Below are 23,176 nucleotides of genomic sequence, written 5' to 3' on the forward strand. Positions count from 1 at the left end.
GGTGCTGAGTCAGTTCCTGAGTGGGGACCACGATACCAGATGAGCCAGTTTATTGATCTGGGTGGTGCCAGCTCAGAGGACAGGGTCTGCAAAGTGTCTCAGGCAGTGATCTTAGTTTTGTCATAGTGATGTTATCCCCAAGAGCAATTTGAAGAGGTTCAGAATCTTGCAACCTCCAGCTACATGACTTCTAAACCATAATTTCTAATCTTTTGACTAGTTAGTACTACAAAGACAGTCTAGTCTCCAGGCAGGAAGGTAGTTTGTTTTGGGAAAGGGTTAATATCGTCTTTGTTTCAAAGTAGAACTCTAAACTATGTTCCTCCCAAAGTTAGTTTGGCCTATGCCCTGGAATGAACAAGGACAGTATGGAGGTTAGAAGCAAGGTGGAGTTGGTTAGGTCAGATCTGTTGCACTGTAATAATTTTCTAAGTTATAGTTTTTGCAAAGGTGTTTTCAGTTTCTTCCTGCCTCTGCAAATTTGAGGAGTCCCATGATTCCCACCTCCAGGTTTGATAATTTGCTAGAACTACCCACAGTACTTAGGAAAGCACTGTACTTACCATTACAGATTTATTATAGAGGATACAACTTAAAAACAGCCTAATGGAGAGATGCACAGTGCAAGATGATAGGATGGGGATGGCACACAGCCTGCACATTCATGTGTTCACTAACTTGGAAGCTCTCTGAACCTTGATGTTTAAGGGTTTTTATGGTGGTTTCATTACACAGGCACAGTTGATTAAATCCTTTTCTACTAGTGATTGAGCTCAATCTTCAACCCTTCTCCATTCTTCAGAGGTCTGGAGGTGGGGCTGAAAGTTCTAATCCTCTAATCACTTGATTTTTTTTGGTGACCAGCCACCATGAAGCATCTAGGACCCTTTGTCCCACTTCCTCCCATTGAGCTATCTCATTAGGACCCTTTGTCCCACTTCCTCCCATTGAGCTATCTCATTACTATATAAAAGACAGTACATTCCAAAGGCTTTTGGAGCTCTATGCCAGGTACTGGACACAAAGACCAAATATTAATTTTTTATTATACCTCAGTTGCATTTTTGTATTGCTTCAGATTCTGTATAAGTAGTGAATATTACTGAATATTTTTTGGATTTAAGTATATGTGACATTAAAAAATTTTGTACATACATCATTTTCCATTTTTGTACATCCAGTATTTCAATAAAACTTTGGTTAAAATGAACAAAAATGCATTGATTTAAAAATTTTAATTTCTCTTGTTTCATTGGAAATTTTTTAGTCTATATTATTAGGCCTGGTTAGTCATGGATCTGACAGTTCGGCCACTAATAGAGCAAATAGTAAATTCACTTGGGAAGAATATAATTTACTGGACTTGAGTACCTGTATTCTTTTCTTTGAAAGAGTGGGTTACTCTGGAAGTTTACTTCTTCCTTTATGGTATTTATATGCTTGAATATTTGTGCTGGTTCTGGGGAGGGACGTTTTTGACTTCAAGGGACATTCGGCAATGTTTAGTTTTCACAGCTGGAGGGTGGGGATTGGTACTGTTATCTAATGGGTCTCTGGATGCCAGGAATGCTACTAAAAATTCTATAATGCACAGAGCAGCCCCCACAACAAAGAATTATCTGGCCCAAAATGCTAATATTAACTGAGTTTGAGGAATTCTGCTATAGGCCAATATGGGCATCACCAGTGTTTAGATGGTATTTGAAGCTTTGAAACTGTGGATATCCTCATCCACTGAATTGATTTTTACCATTTTGATAGATATAGAGAAATATTTCTCGTTCCTGTTCCCCAATGACTTATTGAGAGATTAAACTGCAGCCATCCAAATTACCTAAATACAGTTGTTAGCTAATCTAGAGTGTGGTTTTGAGGTGGGGGGGAAGCAAACTATAAACCATACTATCTTTATAGTCCTAAACCTTAGGGAAGACTTTCCAGATCACCACTGAAAAATGCTTTAGGACATTGGTCTGGGAAAAGATTTCATGAGTAAGAACTTAAAATCACAGGCAACAAAAACAAAAACGGGTTTATGTCAAACTACAAAGCTCCTGGACAGCAAAGGAAACAACAGAGTGAAAAAAGAACTTATAAAATAAGAGAAAATATTTGCATACTACTCACACTACAGGGGATTAATATCTGGAATATACAAGGAACTCAAACATCTTAACAGCAAAAGAAAAATTGATTTAAAAGTGGGCAAGTGATCTGAGCAGACATTTTTCAAAAGAAGATGTACAAGTGGCTAACAAATAAATGAAGAAAATGCTTAACATCACTCTTCATCAAAGAAATGCAAATCATAACCACAGTAAGGTATCATCTCACCCCAGTTAGGCTATTATCTAAATGGCAAAAAACAAAACAAAACAAAAAAGCAATAAAAATGCTAGTAAGGATGCAGAGAAAAAGTAAGTTTTATACTCTGTTGTTAGGAATGTAAACTAGTACAGCTACTATGGAGAACAGTACGGAGATTCCTCAAATAACTACAAATAGAATTTTTTTTTTTAGACGGAGTCTCACTCTGTTGCCAGGCTGGAATGCAGTGGTGCAGTCTCGGGTCACTGCAACCTCTGCCTCCTAGGTTCGAGCAATTCTCCTGCCTCAGCCTCCTGAGTAGCTGGGACTACAGGCACGTGCCACCATGTCCAGCTAATTTTTGTATTTTTAGTAGAGATGAGGTTTCACCATGTTGGCCAGGATGATCTCGATCTCTTGACTTCGTGATCCGCCCGCCTCGGCCTCCTGAAATGCTGGGATTGCAGGCGTGTGAGCACTGTGCCCGGCCCAAATAGAACTATTAATACGATATGATTCAGCAATGCCACTACTGGGCATGTATTCAAAGGAAAGGAAGTCAGTAAACCAAAGAGACATCTGTACCCTATTCTTATTGCAACACTAGCCAATAGCCAAGATAGGGAATCAACCTAAGTGTCCAACAACAGATGAATGGCTAAAGATGTGGTGTATATACACAAAGGAACATTATTCAGTATAAGAAGGATGCAATTCTATTATTTGTGACAACATGAATGGAACTAGAAGACATTAGGTTAAATGAAATAAGCCAGGAACAGAAAGTTAAACACCACGTGTTCTCACTCACATGTGGAACCTAAGAATAGTTGATCTCATAGAAATAAAAAGTAGTGCAGAGGATACTAGAGGCTGGGAAGGGAAGAGGGCAGGGGGGAGGATAGGGAGAGATTTGTTAAAGGATACAGAATTACACAGCTAGATAGGAGGAATAAATTCTAGTGTTCTGTACCACTGTAGGATGACTATAGTTAACAATGGTATATAGTTTCAAATAGCTAGAAGGAGGATATTGAATGTTCTCAATACAAAAAATTATAGATGTTTTACATGATGGATATCCTAATTACCCTGATCTGATCACTATAGACCATATGTATTGAAATGTCACTGTGTACCCCAGGCATATGTACAGTTATTATTTGTGGATTAAAAATAAAATTTCTTAAAAAAATTATTTTTTTATTTTTTATTTATTTTTGAGATGGTTAAAATGAACATCATTTTAACCTGTCTCCCAGGTTGGGATGTGGTAGCACACTCTGTGTCTGTCTCCCAGGCTGGGGTGTGGTAGCACAGTCTTGACTTACTGCAACTTCCGCCTCCTGGGTTCAAGCGATCCTCCCACCTCAGCCTCCTGAGTAGCTAGGATTACAGGTGTGCATCACTACGCCCGGCTATAAAAAATAAAATTTCATTAAAAAAAGTATTGAAGATGAAAAGAGTTCTGGAGAATGGTTGCACAACAGTGTGAATGTACTTAACACTATTGAACTGTACATTTAAATATGGTTAAGATGGTGAGTTTTACGTTACATATACCTTACTACAATTTTAAAAAGATACTTGTATCCAATTCTTGATAGTTTCTTATGCAGTTTTCTAGTTTTTTTCTCTAGGACTTTTGTTCTGTTTTCTTCAGTGTTTTTTCTTAGTCAAGAGAGTTTATAATCTCTCAGGTGATTTTTCATCCTTTTCCAGCTGTTCCTTAATTTTAAAGTATACAAGTTAGCCCTCATCCTAAAAATTGGACAATACTGGACTGATGTGAAGGTATAATGTTTGGATTTTAGTTTATAAATGTTAATTGAAGTGTTTATCAATTTAGGGAACTATGTGTGTTCACTGAATATTGAAAAAGAACTATTTAGCTTCAGATACTTTCAGTATAAAGCTTACTCATGATTTCATATATTGTTTTTCTTTCTTTCTAATAGGCTTTTAAGGATATGCTGTATTCAGCTCAGGACCAGGCACCTTCTGTGGAAGGTAAGATGAATTAACCCTTAAGTTTAATCACAGAAAACCTCTTTTTAAGGAAAGATATTTTGTACTGCAGAGTATAAAACTAATATGATGATAAAACTAAAACTGTCCTATTATATAGGTCTTTTTTTCCTTTTAATAATATATATAATGATTATTTTCTATTTTATTCTAAATTTTTCTCTTGTCTAGTTCACCTTTACCCTATGACAGATCTTTTACTATGTCCTTATGTCATCTTAGGACTGTGTATCATATGTATTGGTTTAGTCAGAAGTTTTTCTCTGTAATGCTTCCTTACTTCCCCTCCCCTCCCCTCCCGTCCTTCCTTCGTCCATAATTTGCACAACACAGCTTTTCCTTTCTGTTTATGTCATGCCTTTAGAGTGGGACCAGTAAAACAATGGAGAATGTTTACAATCGATGTGTGTGTGTGTGTGTGTGTGTAAGCATGTTTATGTATACATGTGTACATGTTCTTATGTCAGTAAATAGGAGCTAATTCAACAACTGTTCTTGAGGGAGAATGTTCCTTCTGAGGCTGGATATTCTTTTTTTTTTATTATTATACTTTAAGTTCTAGGGTACATGTGCACAACATGCAGGTTTGTTACATCTGTATACATGTGCCATGTTGTTGTGCTGCACCCATTAACTCTTCATTTACATTAGGTATATCTCCTAATGCTATCCCTCCCCGCTCCCCCCCACCCCCCACAATAGGACCCGGTGTGTGATGATCCCCTTCCTGTGTCCAAGTGATCTCATTGTTCAGTTCCCACCTATGAGTGAGAACATGCGGAGTTTGGTTTTCTGTTCTTGCGATAGTTTGCTGAGAATGATGGTTTCCTGTTCTTGCGATAGTTTGCTGAGAATGATGGTTTCCAGCTGCATCCACAAAGGACACGAACTCATCCTTTTTTTATGGCTGCATGGTATTCCATGGTGTATATGTGCCACATTTTCTTAATCCAGTCTGTCACTGATGGACGTTTGGGTTGATTCCAAGTCTTTGCTTTTGTGAATAGTGCCGCAATAAACATATGTGTGCATGTGTCTTTATAGCAGCATGACTTACAATCCTTTGGGTATATCCCCAGTAGTGGGATCAGTGGGTCAAATGGTATTTCTAGTTCTAGATCCATGAGGAATCGCCACATTGTTTTCCACAATGGTTGAACTAGTTTATTCTTTTAAAATTCCACATCAGGTTTTTAAAATGAGAGTTGAGTGCGAAAAAATATGTATCGAGAATATTCTAAGTTGGATGTACAGAATAATATCTTTATAAGACACCAATTCTGTGAAGTTATTCTAGTGACAAGCTATTAGAGACTTGTTCTTATGACAACAGATAGTGAAGTTGTTTAATAAAACTGTAGATTTATAGTGAAAAGTATCATTTCATCAGTCATATAGAAATATCCATCTTTCATCTCAAACCATTCTGAATTAAAAACATATTTCCTCTGAACATGTAAAAATCTTTTCTCTTATATTAAGTCAGGAATTGGCAGTTAGTTTCATGTCACTGAATTTTAGACTATAATATATGTAATTCTCTAATATTTAACTCAGGACACTTAAGGTTTATCAATATGTTTAGTTTTTTATTTGGTTATCTCTTATAAAGAATACCTCCTTTAACTATTTAAAAAATATAAGAAAAATGAAATTCTGTAGAAGCTGAACTGATTCCTAACCCTGTGTAACTTGCTTTAATATTGGTTCACTTATTTTACTATTCTGTTTGCAGCAAAGATACTCTGAGATATATTGAAAATGATGATGATATTTATTCATCCCTTTTAGGCTGGAGCATGTTTCTAGTATTTTAAAATTTTCTTTCAGCTGTTATTAGAGAAAAACTGAGTTTTGTGAAAATATGTTCAAAATGACAAATATTTATAGTTAAGAGCCTTTTCTTTCTCTCATTGTCCAGAGACATTAACTTCTTTGGACCATGTTATAGGGGAAGTATTGTAGGAACATGTACTACTTTCACAAGAAAAACATCTGCACACATTCTTTCTTTATACTTTGATGTAAACATACTATACAACTATAGTTTTATAGTGAAGTATTACTTTCTTCTTAGTAGGACATTTCAGGGTACTACCTTAACTTCATTGATAAAATGGGCTTTTTCTCAAAAGCAAGTCAACATAACAATTTCAGTATATTGAGAAATTATTTTACTTTAATTTGCTCTCTATTACTCAAACAGACACATTCAAATTCCTAGTTATTTTGTTTCATCCTTTGAGAGTGAATTTTAATGAATCAGTTATACATTGCAAAAAAATCTCTATTTAAAATAAATGTTTTATGATTATAACTAGGAAGTGCTAATATTCTGAAATAATATAGATAAGGACTTACTCTCAGGTATTCCTTATCAATTTATATGTAAATATATATTTCAGATATATTTCTGATACATTTGATTATCTACTCTTCTATGTAATCACTGGTATTTCTGATATATTTCTGACGTATATCATTACCTACTCTTCTATGTAATCACTGGTATTTCTGATACATTTCATTACCTACTCTTCTATGTAATCGCTGGTATTTTTGTGTAACCATTTACATTGGAAATATATGACTGAGATATTGACTTAGAATTCTGTGTTACAGATTATACAGTATGTTATTAATTTTTCTTTTCTTTTTTTTTTTTCTTTTTGAGACAGGGCCTTGCTCTGTCACCCAGGCTGGCTTGCAGTGGCGTGATCTTGGCTCACTGCAACCTCCGCCTCCTGGGGTTTTAAGTGATTCTCCTGCCTCAGCCTCCTGTGTAGCTGGGATTATAGGCGCCTGCCACCATGCCCAGCTAATTTTCGTATTTTTAGTAGAGATGGAGTTTTGCCATGTTGACCTGCCTGGCCAGTTTTGCCATGTTGGCCAGGCTGGTCTTGAACTCCTGACCTCAACTGATCCACCCACCTTGGCCTCCCAAGTGCTAGGATTACAGTCATGAGCCACTGTGCCTAGCCTATTGATTTTTTAAATAATGGCATATTTAAATTTTTACTATTTTGTTATGCTTTTCTGCAGAAAGACTTGTAAATATAGAATACATGGCAGTAGATTAGGGGATTAAAGTGACTAGAATTGTGAGGTTTTTAAATTCCTGATGTCAGTGAGTATACTACCTCTTGATATTTGTAACAAATTAAATTAAACTGCAAACTGGAGGTTTCCCATCAGTGCGTCAATCAATTATACCTTAATAATCAGGGTTGTTCTGAGGCAAGATAATTTTTTACCTTTATAAATTAAGTTTAACAATTCTTACATATAGTACCCATTTGACATTGTAAGTGTCAAGTTTTCAGTGATATAGAACTGTGGAAAATATAAATTGAAATATCTTTTACCTTTTCTCATGCTCCCTACTCCCAGTTTACTGTCTCAGTAATTTTATGGAATTAATCTACTTGGGTAAATGCTCACATCCTTACATCTTTATTTTTTTTTTAAACTGTCTGTCTTCCCTCTTTCCCAGGATAATTTTGAAATTATATATATATAAATTATGTGCTGTATTTGATTAATCTATTTTAGTTTTTCCTCTGAATTAATTTCAAGAAAAGCTTCAAACTTCATTTTGTCATATTCTTTTTAAATGTATTTTTTGCTTAAAAGTATCAATGTTTTCTACTCTTCATTTGTGATGGAAAAATATGAGAATCCAATAGTCAATCTAGGTAACGGAACTAAGAAATTGATATTTCTAATGGAAAGGGACATTAAAAGATCATTTTGCTTAACCTTTGTTTTAGATTTGTGTATTTTGAGACCACTTTAAGGTTGCATGACTCAATAATGACAGTTGGGATTATTATTGCTCTATTTGACAACAAAAGAGAATTCTGGAGATTAAACTAATATAAAAAGACTTTTTAAAAAATGACTTTGCATTTTTCTCCAAATGATATATTTGAATATAATTTTAATTGGACATTTCGTTGTGTCTCTATTTTTAAAAGATTTAAGAATTTTTAAAAACATTACTTTGAAAAATACTAGGCTATTTAACTTGTTAGAATAAAGCAAATTGTATCTTTCAATAAATTTCTCTCCTCATTTTTTTATTACTCCATATAGTTCCCAGAAGTATTGGGGAAGGTTTATAGAATAAGATCGCACATATTAGATAGGAATAGTTACAGAACTTAGAATAAGGGGAAAATGAAGATAGAATAGTGAGAGTAAAACTAGAGTAAATTTAATAGAATAGATACCATGAAGATTCTGGAACAGAAGAAGAACATCAGGCATAAACTAGAGAAATCTGGGTAATGTACTGATTTTAGTTAATAATAATATATCATTATTGATTCATTGATTATGACAAATGTACGATATTTATGTAAGATGTTAATGATAGAGGGGCAGCTGGGTTGAGGGAATATTGGAACTCTCTGTACTATCTTTGCACCTTTTCTGTAAGTCTAAAACTATTCTAAGGCTAAAAGTTTATTTGGCCAGTTGCAATGGTTCACACCTGTAGTCTCCTGACTACTTGAGGTCAGGAGTTCGAGACCAGCCTGGACAACATGGTGAAATCGTGGCTCTACTAAAAATATAAAAATTAGCTGAGTGTGGTGGTGGCGCATGCCTGTAGTCCCAGCTACTCTGGAGGCTAAGCAATGGGAATTGCTTGAACGTGGGAGATGGAGGTTGCAGTGAGCTGAGATCGTGCCACTGTACTGCAGCCTGGGCAAAAGAGTGAGACTCTGTCTAAAAAAAAAAAAATGTGTTTAAATAAAATAGATACCATAAGATTTTGTACAATTGACACAATGTAAATTCAACTCTGAATTTTCAGAGGATAGAATAAGATATTATTTCAAAATTGATATAAGGTGAATTTACACCAGTTCCTCAAAAAACATAGCTTTTACTGAACATGAAATTTGAGAGGAAATTCTTCCTTGGACTCTCATGGAGAGTCTTTTGTTTGTGTGTTGAATAGTATCTCCAACAATAGTTTTACAAAGAGCATGACAGTGAGTTTTAAAAGACTGCTTCTTATAATCCAAGGATGTAATGTAAAAATGTGTTACTTGTGACCTACAATCCCTAAATAATCTGGTCCTAAATCATAAATGTCCATGATCTCACCTTCTACATTTCCCCCATTTTTTCCTAGGCTCCTTTCTTTCTTTACCTAAATCAGGCCAAGCTTCCTCTTGCGGTCTGATGTAGCCACTTAGTCACTTTATATTGCATCACTCTAGTTTATTTCTTTGCATAGCATTTGTTACTTTCTGATATCTTGTTTTAAAAAATTGATTAATTCTCTTTATGGAATGTAAGTCTCTTGTGACTAGTGATTATGACTTTTTAAAATTTTTACATGTAGTATCTGAAATAGGCACGTAATTTACGTATTTACTGGACACATTATTGAGTAGGAATAAAAGTGAATCATTTTCCTCAATTCCTTGAAGCCAACGTACTGTTTATGAAAAAAGGAGTAAATTAACCTAGCTTGCTTCTCTATGTGTGTGTGTGTTTTAAAATTTTTTCAAATTCTCTTGATCTATTATGTTTAGATGCAGAATTTTACCTGCTGGTTAGATGACCAAACATATTATTATTAGTTGTTTTACAGTACTGGCATTTTGATTTCATAAGGTATAGTCTGAGATGACACATAGGGTATTTTTTAAAAATTAGTAGAGGAGCAGATGATACAAGATCATAATTTTAAAGGTTTTTTTGTTTTTGTGGCATCATGTTTTATTGCGAGAAATTATATTTTATGAAGTATTGAGAGTATTTTGTTAAAACACTAATTAAACCATTTCTAAAGTTTTTATGTTTAGTATGCCTCCTTTCAAAGATACATGAAATCGGCATAGATTTGAAAGACCATATGTAAGTTGTTAGAGGATTTTTAAATATTTATCTACTCAGTGGAATGCATTTTTTAGACTAAAATAGACCTTTTGACTGATAATTTTCCTTTTATATTTTGTTTCTGTTTTTATGTTATAATACATTCCTTTTGATGGAGAGTATACATAGCTAATGTTAGCTTAATTCATCTCTGAGTCAGTTAGCTTAATACAGCTATCTGACTTTCTGAAATTGGATAAATAAATAGAGATAAGGACATAAGTAACTGGCCACCACACTAGTCTCTGTTTTTCTGCCGTTTCTTCTTTGGTCTCCCTGTTCCCTCCCCAGTCTTGTGAACAGGTTTTGTTAGAAATTTTGGCTTAGGTTCTCTCTGCTTATTCTATTTGGTTAGCAGATGTGTTACAGTCTCCCTAAGCTCCTTAGAATTCAGTTCTTAGTGACATTGAAGATGAAAGTGTGCTTGTAAATTATTCATTCTTATTATACGCTTCAATGGGCAGGGTCCACTTCAAGCATCTTCTTCCATGTCACCCCTGTCCCCAGATCTTTGTTGTTTTAACAGATGTGAGCTTGCTTTTTAGTTCTGGAGAATGGAAGACTGAATTGCATTTCTAAAATTCATGAAGTAGTTTTCGCATTTATAGGATTACTGTCAAATATGTGCATTTATATAACATTACTTTTTCATGTTATTTTAAATCTTGTCCCCCGCCCCCCCAGTTTCCACTTTGTTATCCTGCATATTTATTTCGAAAAAAATTATTTACATGACTTTCTGACCTAGGTATAAAACAATTTGGTGTTTATAATAGGCAGAGCTATATTTAATCTGCTACACTTTCAGCTGGGCAAAGGCAGGAGAGTAGCTTTTCTAAGTTCTATTTTTCTGTTAACGTTGTTTTGTCAGTAAGGTATCCTAGTCATTTATTGTCTCTGCTTGAAGTGAGTTAATGTTGCATGAGAAGACTATACAAGGGACTAGTAATGAGGTTAACCCCAAGAATGAAATGGTAGATCTATCTGTAGGCACTGAGCCTTGTTGTGAGAGCCATAAAGAAATATAGATGGCTAAGATTGGAGGTTGATACAATAGCCAAGCCAACAAAATAATTGCCATCTCTTTAAGAATGATGTATTTTATTCTTCATTAACTCCCTTTAGAAAGGATGAAAAGACCTGATTGATACTCAAAAGTCATGTAATGGAGTTACTTCTGAAGGATGTGCCTTATTGATTATTTGTTTCATGTTTACATTGGAAAATGATTTGCGTGTTCATTTGTGTTATGGCAGTGACAACTTGTAGATAACAAGAACTATTAACTTCAAAAATGGACTTGTATATTCTATAAAGATGTCAGTAACCTCAGTCTAGTTAGCTAATAGGCAAGGTGTACTTCTGAAGAACAGATAGCATTGATACTTGATTTGAAGAAATATCTACTTCTTTTTCACAGAAAGAGAATTAGATCTAATTTAATGCCCATTGTTATGACATTAGATAATGATATAAATAGTAAAATTATGTTATGAAAACAAATACGGTTTTTAGTAGCATACAAGTAGGAAGCTGGAAGCGGTGAAGAAATGTTGTGAACACAGGTTTATAATCCTTTCTTTGTGACACTATATTTAATGCATCTTTAGTATTTAAAGTATTTCATCACCTGTAAAAGTCACTAATATATAAAGTCACTGTTTCAGTTATCACACAGTGTCATTTCTTTTTTATTACCAAGTTTGAGAGAAGGTCATGAAATAGGGAAAAGATAATGATAAAACATTAAATCATGGAACAAAAAAGGTCTGGGAATTAAAAATGTAGACTCTACACTGTAGAGGAAAAGGTAACAGCAGATGGATATGATGATTTCAGATAGAATTTCCTGAAGTAGACATTAGAAAGCTGGAGCAATTGTTAAAGTTTAAAGTTGGCAGAGTTCAAAGTAAGGGAAGTTCCTCCTTGAGTTCTTTTCATTTTCTTTAGGCAAGACCACCTAAGGTGTTTAGTAAAGAAGCAATGAGAAAGCTAGAAAGAAGCATATGAAGTTGTGATCAGAGAGTAGTGGTTTTCCAGTACTAGGTATCATTGAATAAAAGAAAAATTCCTGCCATTGAAATGAAAGAGATGCTCTAAAAATCATTTAGAGTAGCATCGACTTCAATTATCTGAGGCAGTATGAAGAAAAAAGAGGAAGTCAATAATTGGAAAAGTAGATAATCTCTTGTATTAGTTTCCTTCAGTTGCTGTAATAACCACAAACTTGGTGGCTTAAAATGACAGACATTTATTCTCTCACAGTTTTGGAGGCCAGAAGTCTGAAATCAAGGTGTCTGCAGGGCTACCTTCCTTCTGGAATTCTGGGGGAGAATCCGTTTTTTGCCTCTTCCAGCTTCTGATTATTGCTGGCTTTCTTGGCCTGTGGCCACTCTAATTCATGCTTCTTTACCTTATCCTTTGTCTGTCCTCTGGGTATCTAAGGACATTTGTCATTGGATTTAAGGTCTGCGTGGACAATCCAGGATGATGTCATCTCAAGATCTATAATTACATTACAAAGACTCTTTTTCCCAGTAAGATCACATCACAGATTCTAGGGATTTGATATAGATATCTTTTTTGGTGGAGGGGAAGGGACACTTTTGTGCCTACCATATTCTTAAAAAATTTTTTTTTAGTTGTTGTTTTAGAGACAGGATCTTACTCTGTCATCCAGGCTGTAGTGCAGTGGCACAATCATAGCCCACTGCAGCCTCAAACTCCTGAGCTCAGGAGACTGTCCCACCTCAGTCTCTCGAGTAGCTAGGACTACAGGCCCATGCCACTGTGCCTGGATAATTTAAGAAATTTTTTTGTAGAGACAGGGTATTGCTATGTTTCCCAGGCTGATCTTGAACTCCTGGGCTCAAGCGATCCTCTCGCCTTGGCCTCCCAAAGTGCTGGGATTATAGGCATGAGCTGCCATTCTCAGCCTACTATATTCATGCATTTACATTTAAAAAATACATTTTAATGTTCTTCAAATTGTGAACTAGAGCTTGAAGTCCAAATGAGGCATTTGCTTCAAGTGTTTCTACCTGCTGTATTTTGAAAGGAGCAGTCAAATGGTGTCAAAGAAAAATTCAGATATGATTCCAGAAAGTGAAAAACTGGCCAATAGATATTTGTCAGACTTGAGTGTATAAAATATAGTAAAGGACCATTTATCTGCCTCTAGTGATAGTTACCTGCAAAATATTCCAAGTTATATCTCAAATTTATCTTTATTTCCAATATCCTTCACGAGGGAAACAAGGACCACAGATCTCTTTTTAGTACACAGGATCAATGTATTCCCCTCCCCCAATTTTTTTTGATTGTGGAACTTTTAAAGACATACAAAAGTAGTGAGGATGTATAAAGAACCCCACTTTTCAATAATTGAACTTTAACAATTATCAGTGAAAGGGCTAATCGTGTGTCACCCCACTCCTGATTGTTGTGTGTGCGCGCGCGCATACACACACACACACACACACACACACACACACACACACACACACACCCCCACCATGTTTTCTTTATCCATTCATCTGTTGATTCCATATCTTGGCTATTGTGAGTAGTGCTGCAGTATGCATGTTGGTGCTGATATCCCTTTGATATACTAATTTTCTTTTCTTTGGATTGGTGGATTAAGTGGTCGTTCTATTTTTAGTTTTTTTTTTTTTTTTTGAGTTTACAGATAGAAACATATTTACTGAGCTATACCATTAAAAAAATGAAGAATTCAATCGGTCATTATGGTGAGAGATGGAACATACAAAGGTGATATCACAAGTGCAAGGCAGGAAGACTTGAAGACGCAGAGTCTAGAAAATACATTGTGTGTGTCTTAAAACCTGGTGGGAATAAAGTAAAAACAGAAAATTACAGATACACCAATTTTTGCTATGAGAACATCAATAGAAACTAATAGTGTATTAATAAGTAATACCTCTTTTTTTAATATTGTTTGTCCTAGGAATAGAAAGATCATCTTATAAAATAGTTAGTTGACTATCAAACACAAAAATACATACATATGAACATTTCTATAGGTGCATTTTTAAAAAGTGTGATAGAGTTCATGACCTACTTAAGATAAAAACCCTCAGAAGATTAAGCAATATGCATAAATGAGAATGTCCTTAAATTGATAAAGGGTAATCAACACAAATTTTATAGTAAATAAAATAGTTAATAGAGAATTGTACGGGAAATTTATTTAAGATGAAAATAAGAAAAGGAAGGCTGTCCACATTGCTTTGATTCAATATAATATTCAAAGTCCTTGTGTATTCAAAGTCCTTGTGAGTTCCTTGTGTATTCTGGATACTAGTTGCTTTTCAGATGAATAGTTAGCAGATATTTTCTCCCACTCTGCAGGTGCTCTCTTCACTCTGTTGATTGTTTCCTTCGCTGTGCAGAAGCCTTTTAGTTTAATATAGTCCCATTTGTGTGTGTGTGTTTGTGTGTGTTTTACTTTTGTTGCCTGCACTTTTGAAGTCTTAACCGTGAAATGTTTTCTCAGACCAATGTTCTGAAGCATATCCCTTTGTTTTCTTGTAGTTTTATAGTTTCAGGTCTTACATTTAAGTCTTCTATCCATTTTGAGTTGATTTTTGTATGTGGTAAGAGAGGGGGATCTAGTTTCATTCTTCTGCATATGGATATCCAGTTTTCCCAGCACCATTTTTTGAAGAGGTTATTCTTTCTCAAGTGTATGTTCTGGAGCCCTTGTTGAAAGTCAGTTTTCTGTAAATTATGTGGGTTTATTTTTGGATTCTTTATTCTGTTCCACTGACCTGTGTATATGTGTTTAGTCCAATATCTTGCTATTTTGGTTACTATAGCTTTGTAGTATACTTTGAAGTCAGGTAGTGTGATGCCTTCAGCTTTGTTCTTTTTGCTTGGGATTGCTTTGATTATTTGGAGTCTTTTGTGGTTCCATGCAAATTTTGGGATTTTTTTTTTCTATTTCTGTGAAGAATATCATTGCATTTTGATAGGGATTGTATTGAATCTGTAGATTGCTTCGGGTAGTATGGTCATTTTAATGCTATTAATTCTTCTGACCCATGAGCATGGGATATCTTTCTGTTTGTGTTGTCTTCACTTTCTTTCATTGGTGTTGTTTAGTTCTTATTGTAGAGGCCTTTTGCCTCCTTGGTTAAATTTATTCTTAGGGGTGTGTGTGTGTGTGTGTGTGTGTGTGTGTGTGTGTGTATGTATACATATGTATGTATGTATATGTATATATATGTAGCTATTGTAAATTAGATTGCTTTCTTTTCAGTTAGTTCATTATTGATATATAGAAATGCTACGGATTTTTCATATGCTAATTTTGTATCCTACAGCTTTACAGAGTTTATCAGTTCTAAGAGGTTTTTTGGTGAAATCTTTAGGTTTTTCTATATCTAAGATCATGTCATCTATAAAGCAGGACAACTTGACTTTCTCTTTTCCAATTTGGATTCCTTTTTATTTCTTTCTCTTGTCTGATTGCTCTGGGTAGGAATTTCAGTACTATGTTGAATAAGAATGATGAAAGTGGGCAGTTCTTATAAGAAAGGCTTTCACCTTTCCCCCTTCAGTATGATGTTAGCTGTGGCTTTGTCATGTATGGCCTTTGTTATGTTGAGATATGCTTTTTCTGTGCCTAGTTTGTTGAGAGTTTTTATCATGAAAGGACATTGAATTTTATCAGATGCTTTTTTTGTGTGTCTGTTGAGATGAGCATATGGTTTTTGTTTTCTGTTGATGTGATATTTCATATTTATTGATTTGTGTATGTTGACCCATCCTTGCATCCCTGGGATAAATCCCACTTGATCATGGTGTATTATCTTTTTGATGTATTGATGGATTTTGTTTGTTAATATTTTGTTGAGGATTTTTGCTTCTGTGTTTGTCAGAGATATTGGCCTACAGTTTTTTTTGTTGTGTCTTTGTCTGATTTTGTTATTGTACGAGTAATGCTGGCCTTGTAGAATGAGTTAAGAAGAGTTTTCTCCTCTCCAGTTTTTTGGAATAGCTTGAGGAGAACTGTTGTTCTTTACAAGTTTGGTAGGATTCAGCAGTAAAGCCATCCAATCCTGGAATTTTCTTGGTTGGGAGACTATTTTTTATTATTGATTCAGTCTTACTACTCGTTATTGGTCTGTTCAGGTTTTCTGTTTCTTCCTGATTCAATCTTGGTAGGTTGTTCAGGAACTTATTCATTTTCTCCAGGTTTTAAAATTTGTTAGCATTAATTTGTTTATAATGTTAGCACTAATTTGTTCATAATAGTCTGTAATAAGTTTGTATTTCTGTGGGATCAGTTGTAATGTCTCCTTTTTTCTTTCTAATTTTATATGGGTATTCTTTTTTTCTTGGTTAGTCTTACTAGTGGTTTATCCATTTTACTTTTTCAAAAACTTATTTTGCTGATCCTTTATATATTTTTTTAGTCTCTATTTTTTGTTTATTTCTGGTCTGATCTTTATTATTGCTTTTTTTTTTTTTTTTTTTTTGAGACGGAGTCTCGCTCTCTCACCCTGGCTGGAGTGCAGTGGTGCGGTCTCGGCTCACTGCAACCTCCGCCTCCTGGGTTCATGCCATTCTCCTGCCTCAGCCTCCTGAGTAGCTGGGACTACAGGCGCCAGCCACAACGCCCGGCTAATTTTTTGTATTTTTAGTAGAGATGGGGTTTTAATTTTTTGTATTTTTAGTAGAGACGGGGTTTCACTGTCTTAGCCAGGATGATCTCGATCTCATGACCTTGTGATCTGCCCACCTCAGCCTCCCAAAGTGCTGGAATTACAGGTGTGAGCCGCTGCACCTGGCCTATTATTGCTTTTCTTCTACTGATTTGGGCTTGACTTGTTCTTGTTTTTCTAGTTCATTGAGGTGTATCATTAAATAATTTGAAATCCCCCTACTTGTTTGATGTAGGTGTTTATTGCTATAAACTTTCCTCTTAGCACTGTTTTAACAGTGTCCTGTAGGTTTGGGTATGTTGTGGTTCTATTTTCATTTGTTTTAAGACATTTAAAATTTTTCTTTTTAATTTCTGTATTGACCCAATGGTCATTTAGGAGCATGTTGCTAATTTTCATGTATTTGCGTAGATTACAAAGTTCTTCTTGTTATTGATTTATAGTTTTATTCCATTGTGGTCTGAGAAGTTACTTGACATGATTTTGACTTTTAAAAAATTTTTGAGATTTGTTTTGTGGCCTGACATATGGTCTGTCCTAGAGAATGTTCCATGTGCTGATGAGAAGAATGTTTATTCTGCACCTGTTGGGTGAAATGTTCTGTAAGTGTCTGTTGGGTCCATCTAGTTTTAAGTGCAGTTAAGATGTTTATTTGTTTATTTTCTGTTGAGATGATTGATCCAATGGTGAGAGTGGTGTGTTGAAGTTCCCAACTATTAGTATATTGGAATCTCTTTCTTTAGGTCTAGCATTTGCCTTAAATATCTGGGTGCTCTGGTGTTGGTACATACATATTTAGAATTGTTGTATCTTCTTGCTGAATTTCTTTTTATCATTATTTAATGACCTTCTTTGTCTTATTTTACAGTTTTTGACTTAAAGTTTATTTTATCTGATGCTGACTTACTCACTTTTGGTTTCCATTTGCATGAGATATCTTTTTCCTTCCCTCTGAGTCTATATGTGTCTTTACAGGTGAAATGGGTTTCTAGTAGGCAGTATATAGGTGAATCATGTTTAAAAAATCCATTCAGCTAGTATATATCTTTTAAGTGGGGAATTTAATCCATTTACATTCAAGATTATTATTGATAGTTGAGGACTTGTTCCTGTAATTTTGTTCATTGTTTTCTGTTAATTTTATACATCCTTTGCTTTTTTATTCTGTTCTTGTTTATCATGTGGTTTGGTGGTTTCCTGTAATGACAACATTTGTTTCCATTTTCTTTCTCATGTTTGTGTATCTGCTGTACCAGTGAATTTTATACTTTAGTGTGTTTTCGTAATGGTAGATATTATTCTTTAGCTTTCAGATGTAGAATTCCCTTAAGTATTTCTTTTAGGACTGGTTTAGTGGTAATGAATGAATGCCCTCAGTTTTTGCACATTTGGAAAAAAAAATTCTCCTTCATTTTTTAAGGATAGCTTTGTTGGGCATAGTATTTTGGCTGGTGGATTTTTTTTTTTCCTTCCAGCACTTTGAATATGTCATCTCATTGTCTTCTGAACTGTAAGGTTTGTAGTGAGACATCTACTGTTAGTCTGATGTTAACTACTGTATATGTGACTTGACAATTTTCTCTTGATGTTTTTAGAATTCTCTCTTTGACTTTTGAGAGTTTGATTATAATATGCTTTGGGGAGGACCTTTGTGGGTTGAATCTGGGAATTCTTGAGCTTCTGGATCTGGATAACCAAATCTCTTGCAAGACTTGGAGAGTTTTCAATTATTTTGTTAAATAGGCTTTTTATATCTTTATCCATCATTTCACCTTCTGGGATTCCTAGAATTAGAATATTTATCTGCTTTATGGTGTCCCATATGTCACATAGGCTTTCTTTAGTTTCTTTTATTCTTTCTTTCTTTTTTTTTGGACTGACTGGGTTATTGAAAAGTATTTGTCTTCAAGTTCAGAAATTCTTTCTTCTGCTTGATCTAGTCTATTGTTGAAGCTCTTGATTGTATCTTTAATTTCATTCACTGACTTCTTCAGTTCTAGGATTTGTTTGATTTTTTAAAAATGGTATCTTTTTGTTACTTTCTCATTCTGATCATGAATTGTTTTCCTGATTCCTTTATATTGTTTATCTATGTTCTCTTGTGTCTCATTGAGTTTCTTTAATATTATTTTGAATTATTTTTCAGGCATTTAATAAATTTCTCTTTTTTGGGATTTTTTTTTTTCCTGGAGAACTTGTGTTTCTTTATATTTTCTTGCTTTTTCATGTTTCTTGCATCCTTATGCTGATGTCTGCACCTCTGATGTAACAGTCACTTCTTCCAATTTTATGTATTGACTTTCTTGGAGAAAGACTTTTTCCTATAGGCATAACTATAGTGTTGATTGGGTAGGTTGCTTTGGTTTTGATTGTGGGTAGGGCAGTAGTGTAGTTTCTGAATTATTTATTTAGCTTTAATCAGTGTCAGTGGTATCTATGAGTTTCTCATTGGCTTAGACTGTGTTTTTTAGTGAAGCTGTTTTGAGGCTTTGCTAGGGATGAAAACACTAGACCAACTAGTCCTTGGGCACCAGTGGTGGTGGCACTGGGCAAGGTGGGCAAGGTGGACATGTTCCCAAGCCGCTGGATGGCATATATGGATGCCAGCAGTAGTGATCAGGGTCACCAGGTCAGTAGTTGGCACGCTCATACTCAAGCAGTGGTGGTGGTGGGCGGAGTGGGCTTGTCTTCAGTTCCTGGACATCATATGTGTATGTCAGCAGTGGGCAGAGCAGACCTATCTGCAGGCCTCTGGATAATGCATATGGGTGCCAGCATCTGTTGGGGTGGGTCATTCCCAGTTCTTAGGCTCCCAGATGATGTGTGCAGGTGCTGGCCATGGTAAGCAGGGTAGACCTCTTCTCAGGCCCCTGATTATGCACATAATGCACCAATGGAAGGCAGGGCAGATCAATTCTCAGTCATGCTGATGACAGGCACAGCTACTGGCAGCAGTGGTGGACGAGGGCAGGACTCCCCTCATGCCCCCAGATTTTTAACATGGCCCCTAATTGTTTTATGTGTATTTTGAGATTTATTAGCTTGAATAGGGACCCAAATAAGATTCATCATACAATATATTGTGATTGATTAGTAGGTCTCTTAATTTTTCATTGGTCTATAATGTCACCATTCAGTACAGAAGGCCTTAGCCATATGTAGCTATTTACATTGATTAAAACTGAAATGAAATCATCTGGTCCTTAGTTGCCCTACCCATATATTGAGTACTCAGTAGCGATGTGAGGTTAGGGGCTACCATACTGGACAGTACAGATTATTTCTGTTATTACAGAAAATTCTGTTTGTTAGAGCTAATTTATAGGTTTCCGCTCCATCTCTTTTTTTTCTTGAATTTTTTGTTTGTCTTTTTACAGTTTTGTTATTATTTTTTGATGGAAGAAACTGGCTTATTCAGGTTTTTTTGTTTTTGTCTCCTAGAGTCTGGATTTTGCTGATTGTACTCCTGTGGTGCATCTTAGCATAGTTTCTGTTCTCTTTATTTACTGTAAATTTGTCGTTAAATCTAGAGGCTTGTTTCCATTCTGACTATATATAATGTGTATATGTTTTTTTCTCAAGAATACTTTATAGGTGCTGGAGTGTATTTCTATCAGGAGGGATATATATATATAAAATCAGACTATCTGTTTTGTTACTACTGATGATCATTGCCTAACCCTAGATCTTTTAATTCATTAAGGTTTACAAAATAGTGATATCCTAATGCTCCTGTGTTTATTAGCCAGAATTCTTCTATAAAGGGAAACTTCCTTTTGTCAATTATTTGGTTATTCTTACATACAGATTGTATAGGAAAGAGAGCATAAATGCTTAATTATTTCCCTTTGTTTATCTTTTTCAAAATAATGTCGATTCTCTAACATTTTCCAAAGATGACCAGTGAATCGTTTTAAGTGTCTTATTCAATTTGTATATTTCAATGTATTTGGTACAATGCAGTTTTATCCCTATTAATGATTAAATTCCCATCTTTGGCCAATGGGAGCCTATTCAGTTTGTTTTCTCATTCCTTTTGATAGAATCCTAGTATCCTATTATAGCTTCTTTTCTATTTGATATGACAAAATTTTCCAGACTTATCATATGTATTTCCAGCCTGGGACCTCCAATCAGCCAGTTTTCCAGGGACTGTTGGTTTTTTTTTTTTTTTTTTCAGTCATAATCATGGAATCTTACTTCCTTTTAGACGCCACATACTGGACACTGCTTTGGAAGTATCATTGCTACTGGGTTATTCACTGTTTCAGGCTTTCTGTTTCATGGAATAGAAATGCATGCATATACACACTCTTATAAATATAAATGTATATATATATTTAAGGATACAATTCTTTATTCTTTAAAGCTTAAATTCTTAGTAAGTACACTTTGGATTTGACAAAATGTGTCTACTGTAGCTGAAAAGATAAACTGTGATGATTTTAATCTTTGAGTAATACTCTTAGGCCTGGCAACCACAAGCATAACTTTTTGGGATTAGGGTGTTGGGGTGGGGGATCTACCTGTATTGATTAAAATTTCATTTTCTTGTTGAAGGTTGAAAGGTAAAAGATTGTTTATCACCTTGGAAACAGAGTGCCAATTCGTGTTTCCTGATGAGAAGTTGACCAGCTATGTGTTTACTATAAGAGGTACAATCAGTGAAATTGGAAAAGGAAATTGAATTTATATTGGTATATTATCACATGCAGTTAATTTTGCAAATACCCTAATGCACATGAATTTTGTGTGAGGTTGAGATGTCTATACGTACTCTGAAACAAGGTGTTAGAAATGTAGTGTGATTAAATATATTTCAAATTTCCTCTTGTTCCACAATTGCTGTGCAGTTCCAAAATATGTTCTTATTAGATTCCTCACAAAGTAATCTTTTGGCCATTACAACAAGAAAATGAGATAGTTAATTTTAAAGGATACGTCAAAATAAGATAACTTACATTGTAAGATTTATTATTTTCCCATTCCTGTTTTTTCTATGTGGGATCCTCTAGCATGTTAGTCAAACAATATGTCATTTTTCTATAAGACTGTAATTTCCACTTAAGGAAAAATATGATATGGTTCACTCTTGACATGGCAAAAAAAATTAGGTTAATAAATTTACAGCAAAGAAGAATTTTTAACAATACAAAAATAACACAATATATTATGTAGATAACCTCAGAAGCAGCTTATTCACAATGGCCATGAAAGAATCCTCCTAAAAGTAGTAGTAAGAGAATGACTAAGGGAATTACTACTGAAAAAGGGAATTGAACTGGATCTTGAAGCACGGTTGACATTTAGATAGCCTTAGAAGAGGGCCTTCTAAGCACAGAGAAGCCATAAGACAAAACCAGAAGAGTGGACATTTATAAGACATTCAGGAAATATTTAGTAGAACACTTGAAATGAAGCATGGAGGGTTATTACTGGAGAAGAGTTAGCTGTATGGATAAAGCCAGCTTCCCAAGGGGCTTAAATAATTTAAAAAGTTGGACTTTATTTGGTAGACTAGTGTATTCTGACATTTGGAGTTACTAGTTTAATGCAGACTGGATTTAGAGACCTTCATGGGTTCCTTGTTCTGGTTCAGAAGTATCCATAAAAATATAGGCTTTGTGCTATCTTGAACTGATTAAGTCTAAGGAATGCAGGCTTCAGGTATGGTACCATTGAGTTTCCAGCTCTGCTTTTTAAAATGATTCTCATGGCTGTGTCATTATTCATGTTGGAATTTTCCAGGTGTCTGCCAGCAACAATTAGAGCCATATGCTCCCTTCTTCAGGAGTATTGGAAAAAATAGATGCATGATTTTTAATTAGCTATATGACCCAGAATATGCATAGAAATATTATCTTTTTCACATGAAAGTTCACGTAACACAAAATTAACCATTTTAATTGCATTTAGTACATTCACTGTTTTACAATATCTACATCTATCAGGACACAGAAGCCTTTTTTTTTTTTTCAAGACAGAGTTTTGCTCTCTCACCCAGGCTGGAGTACAGTGGCATGATCTCAGCTTACTGCAACCTCTGCCTTCTGGGTTCAAGCAATTCTCCTGCCTCAGCCTCCTGAGTAGCTGGGATTACAGGCACGAGCCACCATGCCTGGCTATTTTTTATGTTTTTTATTTTTAGTAGAGACAGGGTTTTATCATGTTGGCCAGGCTGGTCTCGAACTCCTGACCTCGTGATCTGCCCACCTCGGCATCCCAAAGTGTTGGGATTACAGGCATGAGCCACCATG

The 23,176-nt window shown here is 35.0% G+C and overlaps 1 protein-coding gene across 3 annotated transcripts in view; it reads left to right on the forward strand.

Moving 5' to 3' along the window:
- Positions 1-23,176, forward strand: part of XPR1 (xenotropic and polytropic retrovirus receptor 1) — a 257,324-nt gene that overhangs the window by 49,367 nt on the left and 184,781 nt on the right. For 2 of the 3 annotated variants that reach the window (XM_045399533.3, XM_045399577.3), the window contains exon 2: positions 4,266-4,317. In XM_045399533.3, the coding sequence (XP_045255468.1) occupies positions 4,266-4,317 (52 nt within the window). Of the gene's footprint in view, positions 1-4,265; positions 4,318-21,479; positions 21,575-23,176 lie in introns of all 3 variants that reach the window. The other variant, XM_074027870.1, reaches the window with a different exon arrangement.

Source organism: Macaca fascicularis, chromosome 1, assembly GCF_037993035.2.
Source record: "Macaca fascicularis isolate 582-1 chromosome 1, T2T-MFA8v1.1".
Lineage (NCBI taxonomy): Eukaryota > Metazoa > Chordata > Mammalia > Primates > Cercopithecidae > Macaca > Macaca fascicularis.